The 13,232-nt window shown below is 32.1% G+C and overlaps 1 protein-coding gene across 1 annotated transcript in view; it reads right to left on the minus strand.

Moving 5' to 3' along the window:
* The window catches only part of LOC145319343 (neuron navigator 2-like), a 123,283-nt gene that overhangs the window by 87,880 nt on the left and 22,171 nt on the right, over positions 1-13,232 (minus strand). Inside the window, exons 10-14 of the mRNA XM_080161422.1 lie at positions 12,264-12,319; positions 4,769-4,837; positions 4,254-4,307; positions 2,197-2,299; positions 1,565-1,577 (exon numbers count right to left, since the gene is read on the minus strand). Coding sequence (XP_080017548.1) covers positions 1,565-1,577; positions 2,197-2,299; positions 4,254-4,307; positions 4,769-4,837; positions 12,264-12,319 — 295 coding nt within the window. The remainder of the gene's footprint in view (positions 1-1,564; positions 1,578-2,196; positions 2,300-4,253; positions 4,308-4,768; positions 4,838-12,263; positions 12,320-13,232) is intronic.

Raw genomic sequence — 13,232 nt, forward strand, 5'->3', positions numbered from 1 at the left:
GATAATATGATACATGTGTTTAAGTGAATACACACCCCACACATGGAGTACCACAAGGCTCTGTACTAGTGATATGATAATATGATACATGTGTTTAAGTGAATACACACCCCACACATGGAGTACCACAAGTCTCTGTGCTAGTGATATGATAATATGATACATGTGTGGAAGTGAATACACACCCCACACATGGAGTACCACAAGGCTCTGTGCTAGTGATATGATATGATACATGTGTGGAAGTGAATACACACCCCACAAATGGAGTACAACAAGGCTCTGTGCTAGTGATATGCTAATATGATACATGTGAGAAAGTGAATACACACCCCACACATGGAGTACCACAAGGCTCTGTGCTAGTGATATGATATGATACATGTGTGGAAGTGAATACACACCCCACAAATGGAGTACAACAAGGCTCTGTGCTAGTGATATGATAATATGATACATGTGAGAAAGTGAATACACACCCCACACATGGAGTACCACAAGTCTCTGTGCTAGTGATATGATAATATGATACATGTGAAAAAGTGAATACACAACCCAAATATCGAGCACCACAGTTCTCTGTTCTGATTATCATGATTATATGCGGAAGTGAATGCATACCATCATTTATGCAAAGTTTGGACAAGTATTCAGTGGGGATATTAATATTGTAGGTAATTGAAGTCATAAAATTATTATTTCCAAAGTAAAGATAGACTACACTTGGTTTATTCCTGGTCATTTTTGTTATATGGCTAATTTTATACTTTTCTATTTTTAAAATTTTAGAATTTTTCGCGCGATAAACAAACAAGACATAGGTACATTATAAAACCTATTTAATCCACAAAAGAAAGGAAATTGATTTTAAAAATCTTTGACTCTCCTATTTCAAGAATACTTATTTGTATCCGAATGCATGGTTAACTTTATGCAGGAAATGTAAAGAAAAGAAAATGGCTTTAATTATAGCTCTCCTAAATATTGGAAAAATATTGAATTTTTAATTAAATATATATTTCTGATTTTAAATTCATTTTAAGTGTAGTTTTTCCAGTGATCTAAAGATGTCCAATAAATTAATGTATATTCCCAATGATGATACACAAAAGTTCTCCTTCTGTAGATTATAATTAGAGGTTGAATTTGAGGGGGTAAAATTTACTGGGGGGGGGGGGTGTAATTATCCCCCCTGAAATCTGTTGGCAGGGGTAAATTTTTTTTAACCACCCAAAAATTTACCCTTGGTGTAAAATTTTTCGGGGGGGGTAATTTAAATACCATTAATTATTTAGTATTAAAAATGAGCGCGAAGCGCACCAAATTTTTTTTTTGTTAGGGATTATTTATTTTTGGGGGGGTATTTAACCCCTCAAAATTAATTGAGGGGGTAAATACCCCCTCCTAAATGGTTGGGGGTAAATTTTAAATGAGGGGGTACTTCCCACTTTATCCCCCCCCCCCTTGGACGTCCTTGTTTACGATTAAAAGGATGTTATTATTGCTAAGCTACTTATTAATAAATTGTCCTTATTTTTGTCATAAAAATAAAAGTTATGCTTACCTTTCCCTCGCAGCTACAGAAAAAAAATAATCTTTACTTAATCTCAGATTAAAACTCTATTTTGGTAAAACTACATTAATTTGTTTTAAAGCAAGTTCATAAAAAGAAACCTCCCACTTTTTTATATGGTGATTATTTTTATTTTTCTCAGGGCGGATATCGTGAATAGGCTAAAATATCATAAAGCAAAAAAGTTATGGCCAAATCCATGAAATTGTTTATATTATATGCAACCACTTTACCCCTAAAAAAAACTTACAAGCTACAGATTGATTTAACAAATAATTAAACAATGATGGCAACATCCAAAGGCAGGGACGCACAAAAAATCATGGATTGGACAAACAGATAAAGCGAGTAATAGAGCAGATGCTCAGCTGTCATAACAAAAAAGAAGAGAGAATATGAAGAAAACCTGTAATAAAGCAGGACCGACAGGCAAAATAAAGAATGGAAAAGATGTGCATGTGTCACAGGAATATTCACTGAAAATTTAAGCTGTCTTTTCCCAATAGCAGCCGTAAAATAGTATTTCTCCCAAAGCGTTTCGGAATTGCTAACTAGCAGACGGACAGACAAAGTGAATTATAGATTAGCTTTTCTACTTAAGTGTAAATAAAAAAATAATTAACCTGATTGTTGACATCTAAACCATTATGGGCAGCCGCCCAATCCATCATATTCCAGTTTGTATAGTCAGGTTGACCGCCTCCAGCTAAGAGCTCATTACTATCACTAGATAGATAGATACTAAGTATAGATAGTCAGGTTGACCACCTCTAGCTAGCAGCTCATTACTATCACTAGATAGATTATCCCTGATAGAAACTAAGTATAGATAGTCAAGTTGACCGCCTCCAGCTAAAAGCTCATTACTATCACTAGATAGATAGAAACTAAGTATAGATAGTCAGGTTGACTGCCTCCAGCTAGCAGCTCATTACTATCACTAGATAGATATAAACTAAGTATAGATAGTCAGGTTGACCGCCTCCAGCTAGCAGCTCATTACTATCACTAGATAGATAGAAACTAAGTATAGATAGTCAGGTTGACCGCCTCCAGCTAGCAGCTCATTACTATCACTAGATAGATAGAAACTAAGTATAGATAGTCAGGTTTACCGCCTCCAGCTAAGAGCTCATTACTATCACTAGATAGATAGATACTTAGTAAAGATAAAAAATAGATAGCAAGGTAGATAATTCGATGATTGGATGTATGATTAAATTGTTGGTTTATGTGTTTTAGTGTATAGGGAGATACAACAATGAATTATTATTTAATTAGATAGATAAACATACAGTGTAGACATGAAGTTAGAAATTGACAACCGCAAATATATATTTGCTTTATTTCTTTTGGAAATATTTTATAAGCATAGATCATTTGGTTAAGTGAAAACACTAGAACTACATTAAAGGCGGATTCTAAAGTTATTAGTTACTTTAATTTCATTAAAATATCTGCCTTGTGTTACAGAATATTGTGCTGCGATATTATTTAAAATTTCTTCCTTAAAAACTGCTGAAGTAAAACACATGCAATGGAAGCTAATATATTATAATGTGTTTTATAGACTCAAATACTTTTACTTTAATGGTACACTATGTTTTTGATTTTTGTAGCAAAGGTATCTTATAATATGAACTCACTTTGTCTAGCAATATTGGTAGGTATTTAATTGGTTTTTATCAAAATTTACTGACCATTAACCATCTAAGCTGAACTAATTTTGTTCGTTTTTTTATTAAATGGATTCGCTTTGCTTTTTAAGATACTGTCACGGTTTGTGAATTAAAGTTTTGCAGTTATATGTATAGTCTATCCTAATACAATGGAAAAATGTTTCCTGATTAATAGCTAAAATGTCTAATCAAATCTAGATTAACTCCCAAGGAAGAGATAATCAACAATTAACAAGATTATCAGACAATTAGGTATAATTAGCACACATTTATAACCAGCAAAGCAACTTTAAAATAATTCATTCTGATTATTTTGAAACGTTAGTTTCAAAAGCAAAATTTTAAATTAAAAGAAAAGATATTTTTTGTAAAGATATCTATTATATTTTTTTAAATGTTATTGTAAACTTATGAATTTGCATAAAAACATGATATAAAATAAAGGAAGTTCCAGAATTACACTTTCAAAAGTGAATATATTTTTAATTATATTGATTATTTCTATGGCTTAGATGTTTACTCTATAGAAGAAATTTAAAAAGACCTAAAATATCAATATTTTGATAACTATGCATGAGCCTCCCTTTAAGCAGAAATGCAATAATGCCTAAGTAGACTAAGTAGTATACACTTACACTTTCAATATTTATAAAAGCTTTTAGTGCATTTTTTTCTCTACAGTCAAAAGGTTAGACAAAATATGCAAAAAAGAAAGATTTATGGATACAAAAACAGTCCTCAAAAGCAGCCGATTATTACGTTTAAACTGCAGACTATAAATAAAAATAGCGGATGCAGCTTCGGACGCAGGTGTTTTTAGCTGCGATCAGTAACTGTTTTTGACAACTTTAGTCTTTGCTGCTCTTGTGGATTTTTATGCGACTAATAATGTTTCAACCTTACATTAAGTTTATAAAAAATGTAAAAATATTTTTTTTCAAAGGAAGACAAACATACCTACAGATGAACATTGAGTAGCTTGGTAATTGAAATTATAATACCTGATTCCTCCAGTCCCTGAAGATTTTCCACTGCTTTGATGTCTACTTCGCTTTCTAAAATTTATTTATATTTTATTGGCTGCACAATCTTTAGTCGCAAAATAAAATTTAATGTTTTTAAATAGGATACAAGTTGTTTATTTTTGGTGGTTTCATCCAAACCAATTTTTTAGCCTCGAACACCTCTTCTCGCCTCTTCTTATTTATGAATAAAATTTTTTTCCCCTGCGGAGCTTTAACCCGGCTGGGCAGTGTTAAAGTTAACTTAGCTTAACCAAACCTACATTAATCATTAAAATAAGCTTATGGCCACGGCATCTTCAACTACCGAGCCCTGTTTTACTTTTTGCTATCTTGGAAGTTTTGTTTTTGAGTTTAGGCAAAAAAAACTTTTAGATTTAGGTTTTCCTGTAAAACGGTGCTACTTATTTGTATGCATAATTAAGACTTTTAGATGAATATCTTGTAATCAAAGGGTTGGTTGTCTGTAATGCTAGAGGATATCTACAACTCACTTTGATCTAGTTTTCATGTAAGGTGAGGTGACAGGTGATCCTCCTGATTGTGATGCCAGTAACCTTTCCCTGAAATGTATACATTTATAACAGGTATAAAGAGATATAAAGAGATTTATAGAAAGAGGATTTTTAGACTTATTATTTTTCACAGGAAATTCTCAGCAATATTTTAAAATTAAACACAGCCTTTTGTTCCTGATTTAATCCTTCTGGACGAACTTGTAAAGCATCGAAAAAAACATTTTTGTATCAAGATTAAATTTTCTAAAGTAATGTTCGAATATAGAATAGATATATCCTAATGAGTAATGTTTGCATCAAATCAGCCACGGGGTATAAAATTTGTTCATCCTTGATTACCCATGCTCTTTCGCAGGAAAAGACAAGGACAATTTATTTTGATATAATCAATCAGAAAAAGGATATCAATAAGAACCCAAAATATTAAGACAGTATGACATTGTGAGGTAGGTTTGCTGTAAAAAAAAACCACAAATATAGCAATAATATACATAAATGTGTACATTATTTTGTGTTATTTTTGTATACATTGTATATATGTACAAGTATGAGAAACATAGTATTGGTTTTTCTCACTTTTATTACAAATAAATACTTGTATTTTTTGTTCTGTGAACAATACAGAAAATATAACATTTTAGCGAATTTTTTTTGCATTTGTTGATACTTATATTTATGGGAACCCACATAAAAATTATTATTTTGAAAGTACAAGACACTAATCAAAAAGACTTTTATGATAGATTGTTTATTGAAATCTCTGCACAAAATATTTAGTATCTATAATACAAAGTAGAACGATGTCTGTCTGTCTGTCTGTTTGTTTGTCTGTTTGTTTGTTTGTAGCGAAGGATCTCGCTAATCGCTGAACCGATCAAGTTCTCCTTTACAGGGTAGCTTCTCATAGGTCCCAGGAAGGTTTATAACTATTTTCTTTGGGAGTGAGACACTCCCAACCCCCCCAAAAATTAAAAATAACCCCCGAAAAAAAAATTTCTTTTAAAACTATAATTAAAATAGTGGGGTCGACTACCCGCCCCCCCCCCCCAAAAAAAAATAACCCCCCCCAAATTTTCTTTTAAATCTAAACAGCGAAAAATTTGTTTGATCAAACCTCTTGGGGCAAAGCCACTAGTGGCTAGGGGCGAAGCCGCTAGTATCTTATATTTTACAACTAAGAACAATTAGCCATCTGCAACAGATGTTTGGTGATCAACAAAAAATAATCGTCCATTTATCTTCAATAGTAGCAATGAACACACATTTCCCTATATAAATTTGATACATTTCCCCTTTAGGACGGACGGACGATAGAGAGAAAAAAATGAATTATTGAGTAGAGTTGTTTCAATAAATCAAAGCATGCAAATGAAAGTCAACAATTACAGCAGATTTGACAACATAATTTGATATTTTGTCGTCATTACAACCAACTATTATAGCATGTTTGAGTGAACATATAATATTTGTAGGAGTAATTGGAAATAGTTTTGTTACCACTTGTCATTTTTTCTTTATTCATAATTTTTAAAGAGTTTTCTTTGCTTTTGTCATTATTATTAAACACGATTAATAATTTCATATATTTGATAATGATTTAAATAATGTAAAAGATAATAAGTGTGAGAATATCCACAAGTAGCAAAGCACAAAAATAAAAGCAATTTACATAAATATTTTTTTTATTTCATATATTCCTCGTGGTCAAAGGAATAATTTTAAGAGATTTTTGGAAGCTTAATTCATATAGGATAATATTAATCTATATAATAAAGTAACAGGATGTTTGTGTGTTTGTGTGTTTGTCTGTACCGAAGGATCTCGCTAACCGCTGAACCGATCGGGTTCTCCTTAACAGGGTAGCTTCTCATAAGTCCCGGGAAGGTTTATAACTATTTTCTTGGGGGGTGGGACACCCCCAACTCCCCCAAAAAATAAAAAATCTTCCCCCCCCCCAATTTTTTTTTTGAATTTTTTAAACTAATATTAAAAATGAGGGGGGGGGCACATTTTTTAATATTAGTTTAAAAAATTTAAAAAAAAAATTGGGGGGGGGGGGAAGATTTTGCATTTTTTGGGGGGGTTGGGGTTTCTTTTACTTTTTTCTTTTAAAATCTAAAATAAGAAATATAATTATTAAATTCGACTCTCTCCTCAAGTGCCCCTAGAGGCCTCTAGGGGCGTAGCCGCTAGTTTGTTATAAAGGACTAGTCAAGTTAATCTTATAAAAAATATCTATCTCATATAGCAGCCATTTACATATAATTTTACTTTATTGTATAACCAAAAAATTGCTAGTTCCTAGCACAACCACTAAATAAGGAACAAGTAATAAAGAAAGAAATTATTGATGTACCAGAATGATAGACAGAACCAGTGGCGTGCAGTATGGGGTGTCAACAACCCCCTTCAATTTGAATTTGGGAGGTTTGCCTAAGGTCTCTTTTTGAACCCCTATGTATGTTTCATCCTTATTTTCATCTACGTTTTGTGTGTAAACAAAAGAAGGATAGAAATAGGTGGCTGTAGCTAAGGCCTTCAATGTTAACTTTAAAATCCTGCCTTTGGTAGATTATTTAAAACAAATATTGCCTCCTCCTACAAGCAAATTATATAAAAAAAGGAAGAAAATATGGGAAACACCAATAAACGGTTTAATAAATTAAAAGCGAGATTTGATAAAACAATTGAATTAAAGAGATATGAAAAGTGAGATAGTATGTAAGTTTATATATTTCTTTATAGGTATAAAACAGCTATTTAATATCATCAACTTCAAAAACAAATAGAGTACTTTTTATAGATATAGTATGTTGTATTTTTATGTCTTTGCATGTCAATGTTATTCTCAAAAACGTCTGGACAATTTATTTTTTTCAATTGTATGAGAAGTTTATTAAAAGTACATTACTCCAAATAACTAGTCTTTTAGCTATCAGAAAATTTGGTACACCGACAAACGTCCTACTACAACAAACGTCCTAATGCGACAAACATCCTAATCCGACAAACCTCCTAAACCACAAACGTCCTAAGCGACAAACCTCCTAAACGACAAACCTCCTAAACGACAAACCTCCTAATGCGACACCCCCTAAAAACTTTTTCAAGTGATATTACATTTATTAAATGTAAGGTAACAGTCAAATTTTGTAATGCAAGGTTGTGTCGGGTTCAAAACCATGCCATTGGGTGGCCAAGATATGTTGCATTAGGAGGTTTGTCATTTTAGGACGTTTGTCGCATTAGGAGGTTTGCCACATTAGGAGTTTTAGGATGTTTTTCGCATTACGACGTTTGTCCCTTTAGGAGGTTTGTCGGTGTACCGAAAATTTAGAGGCAATAAAATTTTTCATATCCCTGTATCTATAAAAAAAGATAGTGTAGAGAACAATTGAGTTAAGGAGTAAGAAAACTAGGAGTAATATATCCAAAAGTTAGCAAAAATACTTAAATGTAAAATGTAGGTCAAATTAAATTTGATCAATTAATTAAATTTACTAACATTACTAACAATTTACCAACAAATAAGGGCAACACCGACTATCAGAAAAGTAAAATAATCTTACTTTAACAATATCTTCACTAGAAGGGGCGAAGGGGGATAGACAGGAATGAGGGCTACTTCAGCCCACGTACATAAAAATTAACAAATTATGACTATACACTCAAAGCTATTGGCCATTCAGCCTGTCTTGTCTTTCTGCCGCCTTCACCCAATCCCCAACCTGATCAGAAAACACAAACAGCGGCTTGGGTAAACCCTCAAACTTGACAGAATGGTCATAAATGAGGTGTCAAGTCGCAATTATTTACTTGTGACTATTCTTTTTTGTATTATGATTAATTGTATCCAATTTTGTCTTCTATAATCCACTTACAAAAACGTTGTCATATGTATAATAATTGAAATTTGAAATATATCCTTCAATAAAATTCAAAAATCTATCCTTAGTAGTAGCTGAGCAAATCCCATACCCAGAGGAATCATAGAGTTGCTGCGCTAATTATAAATATAAAGGTCAAGGGAATAGTAGTAAAAGTATCAAGAAATAATTATAGAGAAGTTTTGCTACTTAAATAAGATACAATGTAATTGGATACATTTCTTTCCCTCCCTTTTTTGTCAGAGATAAAAAGATTAATTGTAACTTTCAACATCAGATCTTTATTCATCTTTCTTACACCTTTTCTTATCCAAGAGAGATGGAGAGATAGACAACGAGAAATTAGTCCACAAGTAGCCCAGACAAAAGAAAAAATACATATTTATAGTCGTGTCCTTGTGTAAGGAGATAGAGAATGGAAGATAGATTTATTGTGCAAGAGACCAATTTTTAAAAAATATTGTTTATAATTATTAAGAATGGTATATTTAAAAAAATAAAAAAGCTTCGCCTTAAAAAAATTGGGTAAAGTGTATTGCAATATAAATATACTAGCGGCTGGGCCCCTAGCATGTATAGCTCTGTAATCTGAAAAAAAGAGGCTGCTTGAGAAATAACTTAAAACCATCCCAAGACTTAAATCTGAAAATGACCCATGTTAAGCTTACTTCAAATAGAGAACCCAATCAGTTCAGTGATGTCTAAAGCTTCAGACAAAAAAAATCATTACTACTTTATCTTCTAGGTTATAATCTATAATACAAAGTAGCTTGATGTCTGTCCGTCTGTCTGTCCGTTCGTCCCTTAAGATTTCGGTAACCACTAAATTGATCGAATTCTACTCTTCAGGGTTTATACCTTTTGGTCCTGTGGTGGTTCTAAGCTGTTTTCTTGGGGGTCGGGACACCCCCAACGCCCCCCCAAAAAAAATCCCCCCACACCTATAGGCTAAGGGCGAAGCGGCTAGTATAAATTATAAAGTACTAACAAGCCCAAATAATAACAATAGTGTAAGATGGGTTGTTACAATTTTTGCTAGATTCCCCCCTTGGCTGTTTTACAGGGGAGTATGATGAGGTATCTTCTTCCTTTAACTTTACCAATGGGATGTATACACTCCCTTGCAACCACCCTCCTGCACGTCTCTGGATGGATACACTCCCTTGCAACCACACACCTGCACGTCTCTGGTACACTCCCTTGCAACCACCCTCCTGCACGTCTCTGGATGTATACACTCCCTTGCATCCACCCTCCTGCACGTCTCTGGATGGATACACTCCCTTGCAACCACCCTCCTTCACGTCTCTGGATGGATACACTCCCTTGCAACCACACACCTGCACGTCTCTGGTACACTCCCTTGTAACCATCCTCCTGCACGTCTCTGGATGTATACACTCCCCTGCAACCACACTCCTGCACGTCTCTGGATGTATACACTCCCCTGCAACCACCCTCCTGCATGTCTCTGAATGGATACACTCCCTTGCAACCACCCTCCTGCACGTCTCTGGATGTATACACTCCCCTGCAACCACACTCCTGCACGTCTATGGTACACTCCCTTGCAACCAACCTCCTGCACGTCTCTGGTTTCAGCCATAACTGTAGGACAAGAAATGTACATTTTTTGTATCTTTGACTTCAGTAAAGCATTTGAGAAATATTAGTTAAAAGTAGTAAAATTATCTATTTTTTTGTTTTTTTAGCAGCTTTTAATTAAACACTGAATTTAAAATAATCTAATATATGAAGTGACTTATGGACGTATGATTGCAAGAAAAACGGAAACAAAAACTTAATTGCAGAGTAGCAGCGCTACCAAAAATGTGGAAGTAATGCAGACAGCTTGACTTATCCAATTATTTTGGCAGAATCAAGATTACATTAGTTACAATTGCAGGATTCCATCCAAAACTGCCAGAAAAAAAACATGACTTCCAGCTGCCATCGTTTGATTCTTACCAGCTATTTTTCTGCTGCCTAGCTATTATAAACGCTATTATGTAATTATTTTCTTTTCTTTTATCCAATAGAAATGAACAAAAAAAATAGGAAATTTATTTTTAGTTCTTTTCAATAAATAATAGGACATTGAAGTATAAGTTAGTTAGTATTTAATATTGCCTGCATTGTATAAACAATAGATACAAATTGGTCCCAATATTTTCTCCGACTTTCAAGTGAGTTGGATATTTTTAGATTTGTAGTCAATTTTATGATATTATTATGATTTTTACTTTTATCATCTTTTCAAATAGCTATTGATTTAAGTTTGATATTTTTCCACTTTCAAAGGCTAATATTTTCTTTCATATTACATCCAAATGTAATAAGGATGACAATTTCCATAAAAGCAAAGCATAGTCATTTTTTTATTTTAATTTTTTTTTATTACTAAACAAAGATGGATGCTTATACTTTTTTTTATATAAAATTTGATTAAGTCAATATAGAAAAGCTTTGCTTTCTAAAGAAAGAAAGTTAAAAAGAAGAGTTTAAGTGTAAGCAACTTAAATAAGATACTAAGAATAAATATTAATTAAAATATAAGTTGAGAGTATTTTTGTAAGTATGTCTAAGGTAACAAGAATAAAACTAATCCAATGTAATAAATTAAAAACTAATCCTCACCTAAAATGATTATATTATTTGTAAAATTCTGTGTTTCATAGATTGTAAATAAAAGAGACGAAATGTTAGATTAAATATAAACCACATTCTAATTTATATCTAAATCTATAAAATGATTTTTTTCTTTGGGAAAGATCATAAAGAAAGAAAAAAAGTGTTTTAATCTAAATATTAAAATCAAGTTTTATATTAATGATTTCTGATTTGTAGAAATTATTTACACTTGCAAACATTATTATTCTTGTTTATTATCCGATTTTAAAACTCATGATTGATGCTAGGAGACTATACAGACATTGTTTATTGAATGCTCTTGTAAATACAAGATAAAGAATATGCCTGTTAGAGCTTTTATAAACAGTTTTGTATTCTTTTCATAATAACTGACAATCCATGCATGATAGTGTTGAAAATTATGTAAAACGACCAAGCTGATATTGCTTGATTCACTTCTAAAAGTGGCAAAATGAATGTAATGTGATTGCTAAATTCGAAATATATGTTCATGTCTTAGAAGAGTGTATCTTTTATAAAAAAAAATTCTTTAAAATAATTATGTAAAAACCAATATAAAGAGAATCTAGAGAAAATTACGTCATATTAACGTCATTTAAATTGTAATAACTGCGGCTTCTATATTAAAAAGTAGCTCAGAAAGAGAAGGGAAATTGTCTTCGACTAAATAAACCCTACCAGCTCAATACTAAGAAAAGTTAATTACAAAGTCGTGCAATTATATATTTGGTTGATGGATTTACATGTGGTAGAATTAATTAATTACTAAGGCGCTCAGGGTCAAGAAGACCAAAAAACTTTACCCAAAGTTATTTAGCTAGCAAATAAGATATTGTGGTTCAAGAGTTCTAAAACTTTGGTTACCAGTGTAATTTACGGTCCAATTTCCCCTCTCTTCCTTGATTTCATGGATTGTAGAATGAAAAATTTACCTGGTAGTTGTGGATAATTGTTGAACACTAGGTATACCAACACCAGCTGCTGATTTCTACAATTAAATTTTTCAAACTAAATAATCTTTGATAAATACATTTACCCCCTATAAAGATTAAAGTAATTGGTGGGAATATGCGGACATGCTAGATCTATATAAGTACCAAAATGTTTTGAGCCAACGAACTAATGAACGTGTTTACAAAACATCCAAATTTAAAATTTAACATCCAATGTCCCTTCCTCATTACAACTTAAGAAAAACTGTTTCCTGTCGGAGATTTCAAAAAAGGTTTAATCTTGCCAGTTTTGAGAGCAAGGTTATTTATTTGAGTTTTTAAATCACACATACTCAACAACAACAAAAAATTAATGATTTACGTCACGTATACATCAATTAAATAGTGGGAGCTGACTACTCAACCTCTCCTGAGTATAAAGCCCAACTAATCTAGAGTCGGATCTAATAGTAAAAATTACAGAAATCTTAATTTAAAGTGCAACTAGAACTAAAAAATCTAAGTATATGACAAACAAAAGTCCTGGTAATCTGCTTCTTAATTTAAATCTATGATTAAAACTTTTTCCACTAGAAAAGTTTTTGAAAAAAGTTCTAGTCACAATATATGTTTAATGTTTATTATTTACTAAGTATATTTGCGATAACTTTTATTTAATGAAATCTTCCAATTTTTAACCTGTACAAAACGGCCTGCTTAATTGCTTCAAGATCCATGTCAGATCTATATAGGAAATAAATGTCTATAAACGAGCTCAAGTTTTCCAAGGACTATTCGTTGAAAACTCATAGTGCTCCAATAATCCATAATAAACTCTCATTGCCCAGAACGATAAGACCCATTATTTTACTTTATTAAAAACAAATTCATTTTTTTCATTTCATGTTGCTATTTACATTATAATGAAGTATTTAATTCATAAAAAAGAAAATTTAAATTTATGATATA

The sequence above is a fragment of the Acartia tonsa genome, chromosome 5 (assembly GCF_053477335.1).
Source record: "Acartia tonsa isolate MP-2025a chromosome 5, ASM5347733v1, whole genome shotgun sequence".
NCBI classification, from domain to species: Eukaryota; Metazoa; Arthropoda; class Copepoda; order Calanoida; family Acartiidae; genus Acartia; species Acartia tonsa.